Here is a 20,819-nt window from a genome sequence, read left to right as displayed (position 1 = left end):
GCGCCCTATCAGTGCGCGTCACCGTTTGACGGACAGGGGGATGGACCAATCAGCAGCCCCGGAGGGCGGGACGCCAATGCGAGCGTGGCGGCGCGGCTACCCAGTCAGCGGGCGCGGGACGCGGAGCAGCCAATGAGAGCGCGGCTGCGGGCGGCACGGCGGCCAATCAGGAGGCGCCGAGGGGCAAGTAGCCAATGGGAACGCTGCTGCGGGAGGAGCGTCAGCCAATGGGCGCGCGCGGAGCCGGGCGCGGTCCCGCCCCCCCTGGGGCTGAGCGCGCCGGGCGGGGCGGGGGGCGCAGTCGGCGCCGCCATGTTGGGGCTCGCGGGTCGCTGCGCCGCCGCCGCCGCCGCGGGGCCGCTCCTCAGCCGCGGGACTGGACCGGGCCCCCGTCTCTTACCGCTGCTACTCAGCCGCGGGGCCGGGCCGGCCGCTGCCACCGGGGCGCGTGAGTGCGGGGCGGCCGCGGGGTCACCTTGGGGCCTGGTGGAGGCCCCTGCCCGAGCCTCGTTACCGGTGTAGGGGTGGGGGGAACAGCGGGCACCGTCGGCGCAGGGCATGGAGCTCACTGAATGGGGTGGGGGGTCACGGTTGCACCGTGGAGCGGGGTGTCCCGGCTACCCTGGAGGGTGCGGGGTTCTCATTCGGATCGAGGGGTTCGGGGGTCCTTTCGCACCTGGTGGAGGCCCCGGTCGCATCCCGAGGGCTCCGCTCTGCCCCCTCCCCAGTGACCCCGGTTCTTTTATTCTCCTAGGACGGGACCATGCGGCGCAGGCGGCCCCCGCGGCTAAGGCCAGCGCCGGTACCGGGCGCATCGTGGCCGTTATCGGGGCCGTGGTGGATGTGCAGTTCGATGAGGGGCTGCCCCCCATCCTGAACGCCCTGGAGGTGCAGGGCCGCGAGACGCGGCTGGTGCTGGAGGTGGCTCAGCACCTGGGTGAGTGGGGGGGGGCTGCAGGGGGTGGGAAGGGGCTGCGAAAGGAGACTGGAAGGGGCTCCGAAAGGGGGCTTGGAGGGGCGTCTGGGGGGGAATAGGAACGGCTGTGAAAGGAGACTATGGAAGGGGCCACAAAGTGTGGGAAGGGGCCGCAAAGGGTGCGGGGAGGGGGATTAGGAAGTGCTGTTAAGGACACTGGAACGGGTGCGGAAGTGGCTGCAGAGTGTGGGAAGGGGCTGCGAAGGCGGCTTGGGAAGAGCTGTGAAGGACACCGGAACAGCTATAGAAGTGGCTGCAGAATGTGGGAAGGGACTGCAAATGGGGCTTGGGAAGGACCGTGGGAAGGGGCGGCTGCAGAGGAGACTGCAGAGAGTGGGAGGGCTCCTCCCGTGATGATGCATTTTAGACTTTCGTTCTCCTGAGCTTGCTGAAGCCAAGGATTTCAATCTGAGGAGGAAGAAAATGGCTGCCAGAGGGCTCCAGGCTGCAGCTGGAGCACAGCCGGGGCTCGGTTTTCCTCTGTGGCATTTTGTTTCCTGGGTGCTGCTGCTGCTGCTCCTTGGTCACCATTCCAGCAGCTTGGGGAAGCTGCCAGTGGCTCTGTCCTAGGTCAGCCGGGGCATTGCCGTGACACTGCCCTTGGTCTCGGCAGGGGAGAACACCGTGCGCACCATCGCCATGGACGGGACTGAGGGCCTGGTGAGGGGACAGAAGGTGCTAGACTCTGGCGCACCCATCCGCATCCCTGTGGGCCCTGAGACGCTGGGCAGGATCATGAACGTCATCGGGGAGCCCATCGACGAGAGGGGCCCCATCACAACCAAGCAGTGAGTGAGGAGCCTCTGGAGTAGCCCACGTGTGGGATCAGGGATGCGGCATGTCCCCGCTGTGCGGATGTTCTCTGGTGTTGGAGCAGCGGCCATGCTCTCCTGCTAGCGCCCAGGCTGAGGGGTTCAGCTCCCTGGCTCAGCTCTGCTCTCCCCTTCCCGCTACAGGTTTGCTGCCATCCACGCAGAAGCCCCTGAGTTTGTGGAGATGAGCGTTGAGCAGGAGATCCTGGTGACAGGAATCAAGGTCGTGGATCTTCTGGCTCCCTATGCCAAGGGCGGCAAGATTGGTATGAGGCTGTGGAGGGAGGGGGGGGGTTAGGGGCCACCCTGCCAACCCAGCTGCGCTGTCCCAGGGCTCTGAGCTCATCCAGCTGCAGAGCTGTCCTTCACTGATGAGGAACCATTTGACTTTCGTTCTTCTGAGCTTGCTGAAGCCGCTCTTAATGACCTGAGGAGGACAGGGGTGCGTGGAAGCACTGGGAGCAGCTGCATCAGCTTGGTCTAAGCAGGATTCCTGTTGCTTCCTAGGTTTGTTCGGAGGTGCTGGTGTTGGCAAGACGGTGCTGATCATGGAGCTGATCAACAATGTGGCCAAAGCCCATGGCGGTTACTCGGTGTTTGCTGGTGTCGGGGAGCGAACCCGTGAGGGCAACGACCTCTACCACGAGATGATTGAGTCTGGTGTCATCAACCTGAAGGACGCCACTTCCAAGGTGGGATAAATCTCCAGAGGGCCCGGGTGGGCTCCTGGCAGCATCACACTGCACTAACACCTAACTCCTGCCCACAGGTCGCCTTGGTGTACGGGCAGATGAACGAGCCCCCAGGTGCCCGTGCTCGTGTGGCGCTAACAGGCCTGACGGTGGCTGAATATTTCCGGGACCAGGAAGGCCAGGATGTGCTGCTCTTCATTGACAACATCTTCCGCTTCACCCAGGCTGGCTCTGAGGTCCGTGCGCGCGCGGGGCCCTGGTGTTGGTTCCAGGATAGGGTGGTTATGGCGTGCGCAGCTTCTCACAGCACTGTCCTCTCCAGGTATCAGCGCTGCTGGGCAGAATCCCCTCAGCCGTGGGCTACCAGCCCACGCTGGCCACTGATATGGGTACCATGCAGGAACGGATCACCACCACGCGCAAGGGCTCCATCACTTCCGTGCAGGTGAGGGCAGGGCTGGTGGTGCCTGTGCTGGGGAAGCCGCAGTGCCTGCCCCAGGCCCACTGTCCTCTCCTGCCTCCCTAAGGCCATCTACGTGCCAGCCGATGACCTGACAGACCCTGCGCCTGCCACCACCTTTGCCCACTTGGATGCCACGACGGTGCTGTCCCGTGCCATCGCCGAGCTGGGCATCTACCCGGCTGTGGACCCGCTGGACTCCACCTCCCGTATCATGGATCCCAACATCGTGGGCCCTGAGCATTATGACGTGGCCCGGGGTGTCCAGAAGATCCTGCAGGTAAGAGGACGGCTCCCATGGGATGTGGAGGGCATGGAAATTAATAGCAGCTGCTCACCTGCTGTTCCTGTCTCTAGGACTACAAGTCCTTGCAGGACATCATTGCCATCCTGGGCATGGATGAGCTCTCGGAGGAGGACAAGCTGACGGTGGCGCGGGCACGCAAGATCCAACGCTTCCTCTCCCAGCCCTTCCAGGTGGCCGAGGTCTTTACTGGCCACATGGGCAAGTTGGTGCCACTGAAAGAGACCATCAAGGGCTTCAAGCAGATCCTGGCGGGTGAGGGGGGAGCACAGGGGCTCCTGTGGTGTGAGGGACATGGCCTGGACATAGAGGGAGCAGCTGGGGTCCCTCAGGGGGCTGAGGTTGGGCATGGGGTGAGGTCAAGGGGGGCCAAGCTGGGCATGGATGGAACTGGGGGCCTGGGATGGGGGCAAGGGACTGTTGGGAGGACCTGGGATGGGGTGGGGAGGGCTTGGGGGGTGCTCTGCTCCCTCCTGACGCCTGTCCTCCCCCAGGTGAGTACGACCACCTCCCCGAGCAGGCCTTCTACATGGTGGGGCCCATCGAGGAGGCCGTGGCCAAGGCTGAGAAGCTGGCGGAAGAGCACGCATGAGGTGGGGGGGCTCTGCACCCCCTCAGCCCCTCCCGGCTCCCCCTGGGCCGGGATCCCCCAGTATTTAACGTTTCCAATAAAAACATCAGTGAAAACGGCTTGTGGCTCTGGGTTCGACGGAGGGGGGGGGGTGGAGGTCCTGCAAGATCCCCCATGGCATAGGGGGAAAGTGGGGGGCTGAGACCCCCCAGCCCGGTGGGTCCCCAAGAGTGGGGAATGACACACGCACCCTCTGCCCCAAATGCGGGGTCAATATATGGGGGGGGGTGTGTGGGAAATACGCCTCCCATTCTCTGTCCCGTGTATCCATCCGTCCTTGTCCATCTGTCTCTGCTCCACCATCTCACAGCTCACAGAGGGACCCGGGGGGGGGGTGGACACGGATTCCCCGGTGCGGAGCTGCAGCTCCGAGCACACCCCCCGCCCCATAGGACCGGGTACTGGGGGGGGTTGGTTCCCGCGGGGGGCGGGGGGTCCCGGCCCGGGTTGCAGCCGGTGTCGTTCCACCCCGGGAGGTGCCGCGGCGCCTTTAAAGGGCGGTGCGAACCGGGCGGCGGCGGCGGCGCCGCTGACATCACGGGGTCGGGAGCACCTGCGCTGCGCACCGGGACCGGCACCGGCTCCGCTGCCCCAGGTACCGCAGCGCCGGGGACTCGCGGATTGGGACGCCCCTCCCTCCCTCCGTCCCTTCCCCGGCGGGCACGGGACCCCCTTCCGGGGCACCCCCCCTCCCACCCGGGGCCGCACCGGGAGCCCCTACCGGGCACAGAACCGCCGGAGCGGGCAGGAATCCCTCTCTACCGGAGCTGCACCGGGCACCACCGGCACCGGGCAGGGATCACCCTCCCCTCCTTGGGGCCGCACCGGGACCCCCGGACCGGGGACACCCCGCCACACACCCGGGAGCCCCCGCTGAGCACCGAATCCCGGGACCAGCCCCCCGCCCCCCCGCTTCCCGGTACCGCCCCCCCCCCCCCGTCCGCCCGGTGCCTGCGCAGCGCGGCCGGTGCGCGTGACGTAAGCGGGGATCCCGGGGGGCGGGGGGGGGGGAAGGGGGTCCCGGTGTCCCCGCTGAGCCGGGAGGGCCCGGTAACGCGTCCGGTATCGCGTCCGTCTACCGGAGCCTCCGTTACCGGAGCTGGCGACGGGAAGGGGGGTGGGGTGGGGGAAGTGTAAACGGAGAGGGGGGAGGTCCCGAAGGGTCCCGTGCGGGGATTCCCCCGCGCTGACCCCGCCGGGGGTGGGGATCCCCCCCCACGTGGGCGCGGCCCCGCCCGGTGACGCGCGCGCCGCCCCCGGTGACGATCGCGGCCGCCGTGACGCGCGGGGGCGGCGCGAGGCGCTTCCTGCCCGGGGTACGCGCGGGGCGGCGGGACCGGGGCGCTGGGACCCCCCCCACCCCCTAACCCCCCCCAACCCCCGGTACCGGCAACATGAGCAGCCGCCGCCCCCCACACACACCTCGCGCCGCCTGACCGGGACCGGGGCCGCTGCCAGGTGGGGGCCGGGGGGGGTGGGGGTGGCTGTTAACGGCGGGGGGGGGGGCGGCGGTTGGGGCCGGGCACGGCGAGAAACACCCCGTTCTTGAGCCAGGGGATGCCTTCTCCTTCTTCCCCCTCCCGGTACCGGTGAGATCCCGCTACCCCCTGCCCGGTACCGGGGAGCCCTTCCTCCCTTCATCCCCCCCGGTACCGAGGAGACCCTCGTTTCCCCCCCCTCTGGTACCAGTGAGACCCCCGATCCCCTTACCCGGTCCCGGTGAGCCCCCCCCCCCGCCTCCCCCGGTCCCGGTGAGCCCCTCGCCCCCACCCCGTGCCTTTCCCTCCCTTCCCGGTACCGGGACACCCTCGGGCGCTCCCCGGTCCTCGCGAGACCCGGGGGTGGGGCGGAGCCGTGTCTGTGTGTGTCCCCCCCCCCCCCCCCCCCCCCCGTGTCCGTGTGTCCGTCCCTCCGGGTCTGCGTCCCATTTCCCTTCTTTATGTCCCTCCCCCTTGTGTCCGTGTGTCCCTCCCCTTGTGTCCATCTGTCCCCCCCGCCCCGTGTCCTCCTCCCCTGTGTCTGTGTCCTCGTCCCATTTTCCCTGTCCATGTCCCCCCCCATCATCTGTGTGTCCATCTGTCCCTCCTCCTTGTGTCCCTCTGTCCCCCCACGTCCGTGTCCCCCTCATCACCTGTGTCCATCCATCCCTCCCCCTTGTGTCCCTCTGTCCCCCCCATCGTCCATGTGTCCATCCATCCTTCCCCCCCGTGTCTGTCTGTCCCTCTTCCTTGTGTCCCTCTTCCTGCCTCCCCGTCCCCCCCCCCCCGTGTCCGTTTGTCCCTCCCCTTGTGTCCTTCTGTATACACCCCTATGTCTGTGTCCCCCCATCACCCGTGTGTCCCGTTGTCCCTCTCCTTGTGTCCCTCTGTCCCCCCACCTTGTTCCCCCACACCCCGTTGGCTGTGTGTCCATCCATCCCTCTCTCAGCCGTATCCATCCTTCCCTCCCCTTGTATCCCTCGACCCCCCCTCGTGTCCACATCCCTCCATGTCCCCTGTCCCATTTCCCTCCATTTCCGGATGTCATCCCCCATCATCTGTGTGTCCATCCCTCCCTGTCCCTCCCCTTGTGTCCCTCTGGTGTCCCCCCTCTCGTGTCCCCCCATCGTCTCTATGTCCATCCATCCCTCCCTCCCCACAGTGTCCGTCTGTCCCCCTCTGTGTCCCTGTCCCCCCCTGTGTCCCTGTCTCATTTTCCCCCTCTATGTCCTCCCCATCATCCGTGTGTCCATCCAGGTTGCCCGGCCCGGCACCCACCGCAGCGCCCGAACCCAGCCCGGCACCCATGGGTGCAGCCACAGCGCCCGAGCCCAGTGCGGCACCCACGGGTGCAGCCACAGCGCCTGAGCCCAGCCCGGCACCCATGGGTGCAGCCGCAGCGCCCGAGCCCAGCCCGGCACCCATGGGTGCAGCCGCAGCACCCGAGCCCAGTCCGGCACCCACGGGTGCAGCCGCAGCGCCCGAGCCCAACCCGGCACCCACGGGTGCAGCCGCAGTGCCCGAGCCCAGCCCGGCACCCATGGGTGCAGCCGCAGCGCCTGAGCCCAACCCGGCACCCACGGGTGCAGCCGCAACGCCTGAGCCCAGCCCGGCACCCACGGGTGCAGCCCCAGCGCCCGAGCCCAGCCCGGCACCCACGGGTGCAGCTGCAGCACCCGAGCCTGTGGGTGTTGCCGGCGGGCGCAGCCGCGCCAGCTCTGTCCGCTCTGCCTGGAGCAGCCGCCACCCTCCCCCTTTATCGCTGCCAGCAAGACCCCAGGTTCCCATCTTGGCTTCGCCGGCGTGCCAGCTCCGGTTTCGTGCCGTGGCCCAGTTTGCGGCTCCATCAGGCAGCGGCGGGAGCCGAGGCCGCTGCCGGCGCCGTGCCCAGTGCCAGCAGGTTCCTGGTGGTGCCAAGGGTGACTCTGGCACCTGCAGGGTTTGGGGGTCCCCGCGCTGTGGCTGGGCCCCATTTGTCCCCTGAGTGAGGGCAAGCCGCGGTCCTCATCCGGCACAGCTGGCACTGCCATGGCCGGGGCGCAGCCCACGGCTGAGTCGCCGCTCGGCCCTCCTGGAGTTCATTCCCAGGTTTATTTTGCCCTGGTGCCGCGGTGCTGCTCTCCCAGCTGCGCTCCTGCTTGCTCCGTCCATTCTGACCTGGTCCCAGCGCTTCCCTTTGTCACCAACTCTGACCTCCAAAGCCGCAGCGGCGTTCCCAACACCGGGTGGGACCGGAAAGGCTTTTCCTTTTTCCAGCTGCCCTCTGCCCGGTTTCCCGGTGCCGGCTGGGAGCTCCCGGGCAGCACTGGGGGGTGGCTGACAGGACCCCCCGGGACATCCCGGAGCGCCACGCGTGTGGCAGCCGTGTCGCCGCCCATACGGGTTTCTCTGGATGAGTCACCGGTGTCCCTGGCCGCTGGGATCGGGCTCCGTGGCCCCGGATGCCGCTGGGCACCGGACGCCACGGGCGTGATGAAATCCTCACCCCGGTTTCGACATGCGGCTGCTGAACGTGTGGTGGCATCGGCCTTTCCGGAGAGGGCGGCAGAGCTGGTGCTGCCTCGGCCGAGGGCAGCTCTGGTGCACATGGGGTGTCCCTGCGCATCCCCGCTGGCACCGGCGTTCCCGTCTCGGCTGCTCCGTTGGGCACTGCCGGATGTGCCGGTGGCATAGCCAGGCCCCATCCTTGGCCAGCACCCGCCGGGAGCCCTCCTGAAGCCTCTCTGGTTTGGAGGGAGTGTTTCTCCTCCGGCCTGGTGAAGGTCACTGGTGGCTCCTGCCTGTCCCTGGGCCGCGCTGAGCTGACTTCGGGGCTCCGGCTGCGACACGGGGCCAGCCTGGATGCTGTGGCGGTTCTGTGCCGGGAGTGTGGTGATCCCCAGGGAGCACCGGTTCTGTGCCGGGAGAGTGGCGATCCCCAGGGAGCACCGATTCTGTGCCGGGAGTGTGGCGATCCCCAGGGAGCACCGGTTCTGTGCCGGGAGAGTGGCGATCCCCAGGGAGCACCAGTTCTGTGCCGGGAGTGTGGTGATCCCCAGGGAGCACCGGTTCTGTGCCGGGAGTGTGGCGATCCCCAGGGAGCACTGTTTCTCCTCAGGTTTCTATGGAGGTTCAAGTTGGGAGCTCATCCTGCTCCGGGCTGGGGAGCCGGTGCTTCCCGAGGTCCCCGTGGCCACGGTGGCTGGGCTGGGGGGTGACACCTCCTCCCCGTGCTGGCACTGACTCTGCCACCTCTTCTCCCTCACCAGACATGGAAACAAACAACCACTTCAGCTTCACCGGCCTTTCCTCCGCACCTGCTGCCTCAGGACCGAAACCCACACCTGCCTCAGGGGATGGCGCCTTCGACCCCAGCGCCCCGCTTGGCTTCCCCCCTCCAGGGAAAAGTGAGTGGGGAGGAGGAGATGGAGGGGCCGTGGGGACAGAGGGGACGGGGAGGATGGAGGAGCCGAGGGGACGGAGAGGCCGAGGGGATGGAGAGGACGGGGAGAATGGAGGAGCTGAGGGGACGGAGAGGCCGAGGGGATGGAGAGGCCGAGGGGACAGAGGGGACAGAGAGGATAGAGGAGCCAAGGGGACGGAGAGGCCGAGGGGATGGAGAGGACGGGGAGAATGGAGGAGCTGAGGGGACGGAGAGGCCGAGGGGATGGAGAGGCCGAAGGGACAGAGAGGACGGGGAGAATGGAGGAGCTGAGGGGACGGAAAGGCCGAGGGGATGGAGAGGATGGAGGAGCTGAGGGGACGGAGAGGCTGTGGGGATGGAGAGGCCGTGGGGATGGAGAGGATGGAGGAGCTGAAGGGACGAGGAGGCCGTGGGGACGGAGAGGATGGAGGAGCTGAGGGGATGGAAAGGCCGAGGGGACACAGGGGATGGAGAGGATGGAGGAGCCAAGGGGACAGAGTGGCCATGGGGACAGAGGGGACGGAGAGGATGGAGGGGCCATGAGGATGGAGGGGATGGAGGGGCCATGGGGAGAGAGGGGATAGAGTGGACATGGGGACAGAGGGGATGGAGGGACCATGGGGACAAGAGGGGACAAAGGATGGAAGGGACGGGAGGTCCACAGCAGCTCCCCACACATGGGGCCGGGGTCTGTTGTGCATCTGCCCTCGCCTTGGCCTAGAAAAGCGGCCCTGCTGGAATGGGGTCTGCGTGGATTTGGCCAGTCAGCTGATCCGGCACAGCCCTGCCAAGCGCTCGGCTAATCCCTGGTATCCCGCGGTGCTCAGCCCGACGCCGGTGAACCCCATGGCAGGGCCCATTTAGCCAAGTTGTGCCGGGGCTCTCGGGGGTGGCAGAGCAAGAGGCTCAGTGACTTCCAGGGTGGACTGTCTGTCTGTCCCCGAAGCCTCTTGTCCATCACCGGTGGGGCCTGATGGGCTCCACGTGAGGGTGGGCATCGAGGCGCCCGCGCGGTGCAGCTGACGCAGCTCTCTCTGCTCTGGCTCCCTCCAGATCTGAACAGGGGCACGAATGTCAATGGCTTCTCTACTGTATCCCACCCCAGTACTTCAGGGACCTTCCCCCCCGGCTCGCCGCGTGCCGGCACGCCACCGCTTCGCACCTACGACTGCCTCTGGGACTACACGCCGTACGTGCCCGCCGGCGGCCTCAAGGACGGCAGCCCCGTTGCCCCGCTCACCGGCCTCGGACAATTCCCGCTCAACGGTGTCGCCGGGGGGTCCCGGCCAGCATCCCCAGACCACGGCACCAACCTGCGTGAGGCCGGACAGGAGTTTTGGGCCAACGGCACCGCCGGCCCCATGGGACTGAACTTTGACTCGCAGGAGCTGTACGACTCCTTCCAGGAGCAGAGCTTTGAGCTGATGCAGAACGGCCCTGCCGGCTTCTACACGGCCGCCCAGCCCTCTCCTATGCTGGGCTCCAGCACCCAGCCTTTCTCGCTGCCGCCGGGCTTGCCAGAGGAGCCGGGCACCGGTGAAGGTGACGCCGATGCCGCAGCCAAAGAGATTCCGGCCACCATTGTGGAGAACGGGGGTGGGCTGGTGGGCAGCATGGAGCTGGAGGAGGCACAGCCAGGTAGGAGCCCGGCGTGGGTGGGCAGAGCTCTGGGCTGGGGCGCTGCGGCACCGGCAGCCAGGTGCTGGATCCCAAACCAGGATGGCAGAGCTGGGCATGGTGCTACCTGGTCCCTCTGACCCCTCTGCACCATGTCCCAGCTGGGGTCTGCCCTGCCACAGCTCCGAGTCCATGCTGGGATGTCGTTAAACTGGGCTGGGTGCTGCCTGCGGTGTCGCCGCGGGCATTGTGGCGTTGCCCCGGCACAGGGTGTGTGCGAGCCCGGCGTGGCCGGGTGCCAGGGAGGGCTGGTTGCCAGTCTCTCTGGTGCAAGAACTGCAGCCGCTGATGCTGGGTGAGACCCCAGACTCTGCCACAGCCGCTGCCGCGGGGTCTGGATCTGCTTGGATGTTCCCTTTAGATTTGAAGATCTGCGGCTACAACGGGTCAGCCCCGGGGCCGGCACCGCTGGCACAGGAGGGCCCCGTCCTGGGGGACGCGTCACCCATCGCCCCGCAGCTGGAGGACGCCCACATCCTCAGCGGAGACACCCTGGAGCCCTTCGAATCCCTGGCCAGAGGTAGGGGGGCTGGGAGGCAGTGGGGCGCACAGGGGCCGGCGTGGCTGGGTCCCCTCTCCGTCCCCTCGTGGCGATGGCGGTGGCGATGGTGGCGATGGCCCCAGTGGCGCGGGTGGCCCTGGGCAGGCGCTGGCGGCAGGGGCGGACCCGCGTCCCTCCCGCGCCAGCCTCCTCCGCACTCCCGGCCTTCCCGGCCTTCCCAGCTCCGTGACGAGGCTGTTACTCAGCGCCTGAACTTCCGCGCTGGTGAACATCATCGCCGCCACCGCCACGGCCATTTTGGGCTCCTGGCTTCCCAGAGGAGGGGGCGTGGCTGGGGGCGCCCCAACCCTTAACTCCTCCGCTGCCGTCGCCTTTGGGGCTTGGGGGGCCCCCGGGTGCCCCTCGGGAGCAGCAATGTGTCTTTGCCTCCCCCCAACCCCACTCCCGGTGCTGCCCCCCCCGCCAGACCCCGGCACCGGGGATCCCTACACGATGGATGATGCGCGGCTGGTGAGCGACAAATCCCCGCTGGAGGAGCCCCCCGACCTGCGCTGCGCCGACAGCCCCCCTCTCCACGCCGACGGCCCCTTCGGCCTCCTGCCTGCCAGCCCCTCACCCGCCCCACTGCTCGCCGGCACCAGCTCACCGCCTGCCCTGCATGGTACGTGCCGCACCGTACCGGTGCCCCCCTCGCCTGACCGGTGCCCCCCATGCCAGCTCGCCAGGGCTGCCAGCGTGGCTGTGCTGCTGCAGCATCTTTGTGTCCAGGCAGAGCAGGGACCCCACACGTGCTAGCGCTGTGGCCGGTGCTGGCGCCGAGCCTGTGGGTGCCCGGCTGGGTGCCAGCCCCACGGAGTCTCCTCTGCACGCCAAGGGGTCTCCCGGTGGCATGCGCGGAGCAGGACGGCAGCCGTGCTCGGCGGTGACGTCCCTGACCTTGGCTCCGCAGATGGCAGCATCGGCCTGAGCGGCAGCCGCCACACGGGGCCGGAGGAGCCGGAGTCCCTGGAGCTCAGCACCCCACTGGAGCCAGAGTCCCTGGCCCCATCTGTGGAGGAAGAGGAAGAAGAGGACGAGGAGGAGGAAGAGGCCGCCGACAGCTGCCCGGAGACTTCAGCTGCGCTGGAAGGAGAGAGCGAGGAGGCCACTGTGCTGAGCAGCCGGGCAGCAGGTACGGCTGAAAGCCCCTGCCGGCACCGTGCTTTCGCCAGCACTGCGCTTCCACCGGTGTGCCCAAGCCCAGCGTCCCGTCCGCTCCCGCAGGTGACGTCCCCCGTCGTCGCATCGCTACGCAGGAGGAGGTGCGCTTCCCGCTGCAGCACGGGTATGTGGCGCGTCCCCCCACCCGGCCCCGCGGGACCCCCCGGCACCCGGCTAAAGCCCCTTGTGCCCAGGTGGAGGCGGGAGGTGCGGATCAAGAAGGGGAATCACCGCTGGCAGGGTGAGACCTGGTACTACGGGCCCTGCGGGAAGAGGATGAAGCAATTCCCAGAGGTGATCAAGGTGCGGAGCCTGGGGAGAGCGGGATGGGGGACGATGCGGGGTCCTGCTCTGCTGCAGCTCTCCTGGCTCTGCCAGAGCCCCCACCTGCAGCAGATGGACACAGCTGGGAGCTACGGGGTTCGAGGCGCTGAGCCATCCTCACGACCTTCCTCCTCCTCTTCTTCCTCCCCAGTACCTGAGCAGGAACGTGGTGCAGGACGTCCGGCGCGAGCACTTCAGCTTCAGCCCCCGCATGCCAGTGGGAGACTTCTACGAGGAGCGGGACACGCCGGAGGTGGGTCTGGGGGCTGCGGTGCTGCCGCATCCCCCCGCTCGGTGTGACCGGTTTCTGTGCCGCAGGGCCTGCAGTGGGTGAAGCTGAGCCCTGAGGAGATCCCCGCGCGCATCCAGGCCATCACGGGCAAGCGCGGGCGGCCTCGCAACGCCGAGAAGGCCAAGCCCAAGGAGCCGCCAGCTGCAAAGCGTGGCCGGGGCCGGCCTCCCAAGGTGAAGATGGTTGACTTGCTGAGCAAGACGGATGCGCGGCTGCTGAAGAGGCTGGAAGCCCAAGGTACCCTCACCCAGCCCCACCAGTGCAGGGCAGCCGGAGCAGCCCCTGGCAGCCCAACTCTGGTGGGACCCCAGCAGCCGGCCCATTGCCGCCCTTCCTTCTTGCTCTTGCAGAGGTGCTCAGCGATGAGGACAAGCTGAAAATGAGCAAAATCAAGAAGAAAATGAGGCGGAAGGTACAGGTGGCTGCACAGGGTGGGACAGGGGCTCCTCTGGGTCAGGACCTTCCCCCATGTGGGAAGGCCACCAGGTCCCTGAGCTGGTCTTGTCCCTTCCAGGCCAAGAACAAGCAGAAGCAAGAAACCAAAGCCCCTAGAACGAAGGAGGCCAAGAAGAAGTGCAAGGTGAGTCCACAGGGTCCAAGAGGGTGGAAAGGGGCAGGAGATGGAGCTGCTCGCCACCATGTGTCCCGGGGTCTTCTCAGGCCAAGGAGAAGAAAGGCAAAGTGGAGAAGGGCAAGGACAAAGCACGACCCAAGGAGAAGAAGGGCAAAGGGACTCGGAAGGCAGACAAGGGTCTGGTGGCCCAGCGGCGCCTGGAGGAGCGGCGGCGGCAGCAGCTCATCCTGGAGGAGATGAAGAAGCCGACGGAGGACATGTGCCTGGGGGACCACCAGGTGGGCTGGGGCACTGGGGGCTCTGCTGGGTTGAGCTGGGAGCTGGCAGCCTGTCCGGTGCCACGCTGGCCCTGACCACTCGCTCTCCTTCCCTGCAGCCCCTGCCAGCCTTCTCCCGTATCCCGGGCCTCATCCTGCCTAGCCGCGCCTTTTCCAACTGCCTGACTGTGGTGGAGTTCCTCCAGAGCTATGGCAAGGTCTTGGGCTTCGACCCAGCCAAGGACGTGCCCAGCCTGTGCACGCTGCAGGAGGGGCTGCTGGGCGTGGGCAGCAGCGCAGGCGAGGTGCAGGACCTGCTAGTGCGGCTACTGCAGGCTGCGCTGTACGACCCCGGAATGCCACCCTACTGCCAGGTGAGCCATTCCCAGCCCTTGCTCCAGCTGTGATGGGGGTCTCGGTGCCCATGAGACCCCAGCTGCTGTGAGACTGGGACAAGAGAGACGAGATTTGGGAGGTGCTGCTCTTCCTGCACCCTCTCCCTATGCCCAGCTAGCTCCAGCCCATGGCAGCTCCCGTGTCTGTCCGACTGTAGGACCCAGAGCTGCCCGGCTGCCTGGGACACCCCAGGCTTGTTCTGGCTCAGGCTTGAGATCCTGGCCCTGGTTTTCCTACCCACTGGGTGCTGATGTCTTCCCCTTCTTAGAATCATAAAATCGTAGAATTGTTTGGGTTAGAAGGGACCTTAAAGCCCATCCAGTTCCATCCCCCCTTTGCCATGGGCAGGGACATCCCCCTGGCTCAGGCTGCCCAAGGCCCATCCAACCTGGCCTTGAACCCCTCCAGGGATGGGGCAGTCATAGCTTCCCTGGGCCAGTGCTCTCATGGTGAAGAAATTCTTCCTTATGTCCAGTCTAAATCTGCCCCTCTTCAGTGTATACCCATTGCCCTTCATCCTGTGACCACAAGCCTTTATGAACAGTCCCTCTCCAGCTTTCTTGTAGCCTCTTTCAGGTACTGGAAGGTTGATATCTCCTTGTTTTTTCCTCTCCTGGCAAACCCTCTTCTCCCGACCCCCCCTCCTCTGCTCTCTCCAGTCCTTGAAGATCCTGGGGGAGAAGGTGTCGGAGATCAGCCTGAACCGTGACACTGTCTCTGAGATCCTGCGCTGCTTCCTGACTGCGTACAGGGCTGGGGAGGACCTATGTGATGGGCTGCGCACCAAACCCTTCCAGGCGCTGCCTCCGGAGCAGAAAGCTGCCATCCTGGCCTTCCTGGTAAATGAGCTCAACAGCAGTGGCCTCATCATCAGGTGAGCGCGGGTGGGGGGCAGGCGCCACCTCCGATCCCAGCGTCGAGTCCTGGGAGAGCTGCGCGCAGCCGCCCGCCGCAGCCAGCCCTGTCTCCTTGCAGCGAGATCGACAAGACGCTGGAGAACATGTCCAGCTATCGGAGGAACAAGTGGATCATCGAGGGCCGGCTGCGCAGGTGGGTTGGTCTGGGCTGCCTGCGGCAGTGACTTTCCAGGTGCTTCATCATGACCGCGTGCCGCAGCCTGCCAGGGCGTGGGACACGCGTCGGGGCAGGCAGCGGACATCTCGGCTACGTCTTGGCAGGTTGAAGATTGCCCTGGCCAAGAAGACGGGCCGTCCTGAGTCGGAGATCACGGGGCTGGAGGATGGGCGGCGCAGGCGCAGCTCCCGCCTGACAGAGGAGACGGGGCTGGAGATGGAGGAGGAGGAGGAGAACCGCAGGCGAAAATCCCGCAGGGAGGAGGAGGTGAGTGGCTGCAGGGTTCATGCTTGCAGGGGCAGAGGTGGAGATGCTACCCTTGGGGGTCTCTTCCCTGCCTGCCCACACTTCCCTGCACCTGTCCCTTCCCTTCTGCAGGTGGACACATCTACGTCCAGCGTCCCCGAGCTTGAGAGGCAGATCGAGAAGCTGGTCAAGGTGAGTGGGAGGGGAGGGCTGGCGGTTCGGCTCCCACTGCAGAGCTGCAGGTCCTGTCACTGCCCTGAGGATCCCATCGCCATCCTGAGAGTTCTATCACACCATCATGGGTCCCATCACTGCCTTTTCGGTCCCGTCACCGCTCTGCACTCTCCCCACAGAGGCAGATGTTCTTCCGCAAGAAGCTGCTCCATTCCTCGCAGACGCTGCGAGCGGCGTCTCTGGGTCAGGACCGTTACCGGCGGCGATACTGGGTCCTGCCCCACCTGGGCGGCATCTTCGTGGAGGGCGCAGAGGGTGAGCTGCAAAGGGGCTTTGGCGGCTCCGTGTCTGTTAGGATCCCACGTCTCATCTCCCTCTCTTGCCTCTACAGCAGCTGAGCCGGCACCCCAGGAGCCCCTGGAGGAGAAGGCGTCTCCCCACATCCCCCCGGTGAAGGAGGAGCTGACGGATGTGCCCATTCCCAACCGGACCAACTGCACGGCCTCACGCTCGCGCGGGCGGCCCCGCAAGAGCAGAGAGGAGCTGGCGCAGCATTGCGGGCCGCAGCTGCCCCCGGTGAACGGGGCTCTGGAGGAGCTGGAGCCACTGGGGCAGAGCCAGCACGACCTCAGCCAGTCCGCCTTCCTCTCCTGGCTGAGCCAAACCCAGGCCTCCCTGCTCCGCGACTCCGTCCTCACCCCAGACAGCAGCCCCGGCCAGAGCGACACGGCACCCGAGCCCCCCGCGGACCCCACGCATGAGGAGGAGGAGAGCGCCCTGGAGGCTGCGGGAAAGCGGGGACCCTGGTTCAACCTGCTGCCCCGGATGCCCTGTGATGACCGAGCCCCCCTCGCTACCTCCTCTGCTGAGCCCTCGCCGCGAGCTGCCGTGCAACCCCGGGGCCAGCCCCGCGGCGAGCTGCCCAAGAGCCCAGCCCGGCAGGTACGTGTGTGGGGCTGGGGGCTGCGCCTGGCGTCCCCACCTCAGCCTGAGGGCTTTGTGGGGAGAACAGGGGGGTCTGGGCCTGGGGAGGCTCTCCTCATGGTGCCACACCAGAGCTCTGTCCTGCTGCCCCACAGAGCCTGGGAGAGGCAAAACAGCCACGAATCTGGGGGGGCTGTGGGATCAGGGATGGGGGGCTGGAATAGAATCATAGAATAGTTGGAACGGACCTTAAAGATTATTTAGGTCGAACCCCCTTGCCATGGGCAGGGACATCCCCCTGACTCAGGCTGCCCAAGGCCCATCCAACCTGGCCTTGAACGCCTCCAGGGATGGGGCAGCCACAGCTTCCCTGGGCAACCTGGGCCAGCGTCTCACTGCTCTCACGGTGAAGAAATTCTTCCTTATGCCCAGTCTAAATCTGCCTCTCTCCAGTTTATCCCCGTTCCCCCTCCTCCTGTCATCACAAGCCTTTATGAATAGTCCCTCTCCAGCTTTCTTGTTGGCCCAAGATCTTGTAGGGTGTGGGATCGGGGGCCAAGGAATGGGAGCCTGCCCAGCCCTCCTGACGCACTCCATCCCCGCAGCTGAACGGCCTCCCCACAGACGACCCCGCGGCTCCCCTGCTCGCCTCCACGCCGGTGCCTGCTGGTGCCCGGGCACACGGTGCCTGCCCCAGGGGCCGGGGCAGCTTGGAGAAGCTCCAGGAGCTGCCGGGGCAGCCCAAGCGCCGGGGGCGGCCGCCCACTAAGTTCTTCAAGCAGATGGAGCAGAAGTACCTGACTCAGCTGACGGAGCAGCCGGTTCCCCCTGGTGAGAACCGAGCCCTGGCATCCCGGCAGGGAGCGCGGGTGCAGCTGGCGTGGTGCTGAGTCCCACGGTACTGCCTTGCAGAGATGCGGAGCGGCTGGTGGTGGCTGCGGGACCCCGAGGAGCTGGAGGCAGTGGCTCGGGCGCTGCACCCACGCGGCATCCGGGAGAAAGCGCTGCACAAGCACCTCACCAAGCACAGGGAGTTCCTGCGGGAGGTCTGCCTGCGCTCCACCACTGGTAAGAGCCACGCGCCGGCTGGGATAGGGACCACGGCCATCCCCTCGCTGAGCCCCTCTCTGCCTCCAGACCCCATCTTCCACCTGCGCCCGGAGGCGGCTGGCGCGGCCGTGTCTCAGGAAGCTCTGGCCCGGTGGTCGGTGATGGACAGAGCCTACGAGGCCGACCTCGCTGTCCTGCAGTGGGTGGAAGAGCTGGAACAGCGTGTGCTGATGGCTGATCTGCAGATCCGGGTGGGTGCTGGGCTGTGGTGCCTTGGCCGGGTGCTGTGGTGGCCCCGGCTGGGTTCTGCACTGTGGTGGCCTTGGCCGGACACCACGGTGACCTTGGCTGGGTACTGCGGTGGCCGCGTCCTGGCACGTGCCCTGAGCCCATGTCCCCTGCAGGGCTGGACGTGCCCCAGCCCCGACTCCACGCGAAGTGACCTGCAGTACTGCGAGCACAAAGTGGAGCCCCTGGAGGACATCACCATCCGGAGCCGGCGGGACGGGCTGCCGCTGTGCCGGGAGCGCACCAACCCGCTGGACCTGGCGGTGCTGCGGCTGGCAGCGCTGGAGCAGAACGTGGAGCGGCGCTACCTGAAGGAGCCACTTTGGCCCCTGCATGAGGTGGTGGTGGAGAAAGCAGTGCTGAGTGGTGCTGAGGAGCCCAGCCTGGGCCCCACTGAGATGTGAGCCCCGTGTCCCCCACCCTGCGCCGCCGGCACGCGAGTGGCTCTGGCTGAGCACCCCCTTTCCACTGCAGAGCCTACGAGATCACGCCCCGCGTCCGGACGTGGCGGCAGACGCTGGAGCGGTGCCGCAGCGCAGCCCAGGTCTCGCTCTGCATCAACCAGCTGGAGAAATCCATCGCCTGGGAGAAATCAGTCAACAGAGTGGTGAGTATCCATACCGCGTGGGATGGGAATCGAGGTGGCAGGGACCTCCGTGCCGGCGCGGCTGAGCCCCACTCCCCACAGACCTGCCTGGTGTGCCGGCGCGGTGATGACGATGAGCACCTGCTGCTGTGCGACGGCTGCGACCGCGGCTGCCACCTCTACTGCCACCGGCCCCGGATGACGGAGGTGCCTGAGGGCGACTGGTTCTGCTCCGTCTGCGTCTCCCGGGTAGGTGGGGCGCGACCCCCCCAGTCCCCAGGGCCAGCAGGGACCCCGCGTGCCGGCGGTGACCTCTGGTCCCTCCCCACAGGCAGGACAGTACCGGGACCCCGTTCGCCCCCGGCGAGGGAAGAAGCGGAAACGGGGGCGTCTCTTTGGGGGGAGCCCGGTACAGGAGGAGGGGAGCCCGCGGCGCCGGCCGGGCACACGCCGCCACGAGGGACTGTCGCCCGCGAAGCGCCGGGGCGTGACGCTGCGGGGCCAGACCAGTGACCTCACCTTCTGCGAGTGAGTGGGGCTGGGGGTACGGGGGGGCTGGGGCCGTGTCCATAGGGGCTCCCCCTGACCCTGTTGTCCCCCAGGATCATCCTGATGGAGATGGAGTCGCACGAGGACGCCTGGCCCTTCCTGGAGCCCGTGAACCCCCGCCTGGTGCCCGGCTACCGCAAAATCATCAAGAATCCCATGGACTTCGCCACCATGCGCGCACGGCTGCTGCAGGGCGGGTGAGCCGGTGGGGTGGGATGGGACAGGCGGTTCCTCTGAGGGATGGGATGGGGCCTGTTCCAAGAGTGTGATAGGATAGGATCCCTTCCAGGGGATGGGATGTGATCTCCTCTAAGGGATGGAACAGGACGGGGTGGGATGGGATGGGATGAGACGGGTCCTCTTCCAAGGGTGTGATAGGATAGGATCCCTTCCAGGGGATGGGATGTGATCTCCTCTAAGGGATGGAACAGGACTGGGTGGGATGGGATAGGATGAGTCCTCCTCCGAGGGGTGGGATGGGATGGAGTTCCCTCTGAGGGATGGATGGGGGACTCTCCAAGGGCTGTAGGTCCCTCAAGGGGGTGGGATGGAGATGGGGATGGAGATGGGGGTGGAGATGGGAATGGGGATGGAGATGGGGATGGGGATGGGATGGGATGGGATGGGATAGGTTGGGATGGGATGGGATGGGGTTTCCTCTGAGAGATGAGGATCCCTCCAGGGAAGGGGATGGGGGTTCCTCTGAGAGATGAGGGTCCCTCCGGTGCTGGGGGTCTCTGGCTGCCACCAACCACTGTCCCTTCTGCAGGTACTCGAGCTCGGAGGAGTTTGCGGCCGACGCCATGCTGGTGTTCGACAACTGCCAGACCTTCAACGAAGACGACTCGGCGGTGGGCAAAGCCGGGCACACCATGCGCCAGTTCTTCGAGAGCCGGTGGGCCGAGTTTTATCAGGGAAAATGCGCCTCGAGCCCGTGAGGTGGTTGGGGCCGGAGCCCCCCCCCTCACCCAGCCGGGGCTGGGGTCCCCCTGCACCCCCAGAACTGGGGCCCCCGCGCCCCCAGAACTGACTCCTCTGGAGCTGATCTCGCTGCCTGCTGATCCCGCGCGGGGCCCCCCCTCCCCGTGCCCACCACCCTTTCCTGGCCCCCCCCAGCCCCCCCAGCCCCCCCCCAGCACCACAAACTCACAGAACTCTGTAAGCCAAAAAGAAAAAAAAAAAAAAAAAAAAGAGGTGGGTTTTTTTTTTTTCTTTCTTTCTTTTTAATTTTATTTTCTAATTAAGAACAGAAACAGCCGCTCCCCTCCCCCAAACCCCCCCCACCCCCTTAAACGAGGGAACCGAATTCCCCCTCCTCCTTGCTGGGAATATTTAATAATAGCAATAGTTCGTAGTGAATGTCCGAGCGCTCCTGCAGCGTCTACATGCATTAACGGCCAGTAAAGTGGACTTAGGCCCCCCCACCCCGGCCAGGACACCCCCCCCACTGGCCAGAACCACCCCCCCATTCCGGCCAGGACCCCCCCATCCTGGCCAAGACCCCCCCCCCCCCCCCCCCCAATCCCAGCCAGGACCCCCTGCCCGCGCAGACACTTTACGGGGAGGGGGCTCCAGCGCAGCCCCCGCTGCCCTCACCCCCCCCCAACCCCTCTGCTTTGGTCCCCAAAGTGAGGTGGGGGGGCAAGTGGGGGCCCAGCCGCCCCTTTCCCTGCCTCCATGTCTCAGGAAGAGCCCGACCCCCCCCTTTCCCTGGCGCGGGGACCCCGGGAGCTGGGCTGGGGTCGTGTCCTCCCCCCTACCCCCCCTGTGGCCCCGACTGGAACCCCTCAGGGATGCTACTGCGGGCGCTGGGGGGGGGGCTGCCCCCTCCCCAAGATGGACTTGAAGTCTCAGGCGGGTGTTGAACCCCAGCCTGGTCGGGGGGGGCTGCACTGGGTGGGGAGGAAGGGCCTGGAGTTGGGGTGGGGGTCTCCCCTACTCTGTACTCAG

At 66.7% G+C, this 20,819-nt stretch overlaps 2 protein-coding genes and 2 non-coding genes across 5 annotated transcripts; all 4 read left to right on the top strand.

Annotated features, from left to right (window-relative positions):
* The first annotated feature begins 285 nt into the window (after positions 1-285).
* Positions 286-3,934, top strand: ATP5F1B (ATP synthase F1 subunit beta). Its single transcript, XM_054051286.1, has 10 exons — positions 286-448; positions 755-937; positions 1,590-1,764; positions 1,933-2,054; positions 2,296-2,480; positions 2,558-2,716; positions 2,803-2,925; positions 3,008-3,220; positions 3,298-3,499; positions 3,739-3,934. The coding sequence occupies exons 1-10, from the start codon at positions 313-315 to the stop codon at positions 3,834-3,836; spliced, it is 1,596 nt and encodes a 531-aa protein (XP_053907261.1). The 5' UTR covers positions 286-312; the 3' UTR covers positions 3,837-3,934.
* LOC128849512 (small nucleolar RNA SNORD59) lies at positions 1,321-1,393 on the top strand. Its single transcript, XR_008447425.1, has one exon. It is a non-coding gene; the product is annotated as a small nucleolar RNA SNORD59 (small nucleolar RNA).
* Positions 2,151-2,224, top strand: LOC128849511 (small nucleolar RNA SNORD59). Its single transcript, XR_008447424.1, has one exon. It is a non-coding gene; the product is annotated as a small nucleolar RNA SNORD59 (small nucleolar RNA).
* A 425-nt stretch (positions 3,935-4,359) lies between the features above and the next one.
* BAZ2A (bromodomain adjacent to zinc finger domain 2A) lies at positions 4,360-19,976 on the top strand. Of its 2 annotated transcripts, none has more exons than XM_054051265.1 (29): positions 4,360-4,470; positions 8,602-8,739; positions 9,810-10,394; positions 10,795-10,953; positions 11,402-11,596; positions 11,885-12,106; positions 12,199-12,259; positions 12,330-12,438; positions 12,611-12,712; positions 12,778-12,988; positions 13,102-13,163; positions 13,266-13,331; positions 13,412-13,603; positions 13,702-13,956; positions 14,638-14,852; positions 14,954-15,028; positions 15,157-15,319; positions 15,431-15,490; positions 15,652-15,787; positions 15,864-16,414; positions 17,002-17,227; positions 17,309-17,464; positions 17,534-17,697; positions 17,851-18,134; positions 18,209-18,341; positions 18,423-18,569; positions 18,652-18,848; positions 18,923-19,066; positions 19,639-19,976. In XM_054051265.1, the coding sequence occupies exons 2-29, from the start codon at positions 8,604-8,606 to the stop codon at positions 19,805-19,807; spliced, it is 5,175 nt and encodes a 1,724-aa protein (XP_053907240.1). In that variant the 5' UTR covers positions 4,360-4,470; positions 8,602-8,603; the 3' UTR covers positions 19,808-19,976. The 2 variants fall into 2 exon arrangements, with proteins under 2 accessions (XP_053907240.1, XP_053907239.1); XM_054051264.1 differs by lacking the exon at positions 4,360-4,470 and adding an exon at positions 5,226-5,333.
* The last annotated feature ends 843 nt before the right edge of the window (positions 19,977-20,819 follow it).

This window comes from Cuculus canorus, chromosome 29, assembly GCF_017976375.1.
Source record: "Cuculus canorus isolate bCucCan1 chromosome 29, bCucCan1.pri, whole genome shotgun sequence".
Taxonomy (NCBI): Eukaryota; Metazoa; Chordata; class Aves; order Cuculiformes; family Cuculidae; genus Cuculus; species Cuculus canorus.
Note: the sequence above shows the minus strand (reverse complement) of the source record. Positions and strands in the feature narration are given on the sequence as shown.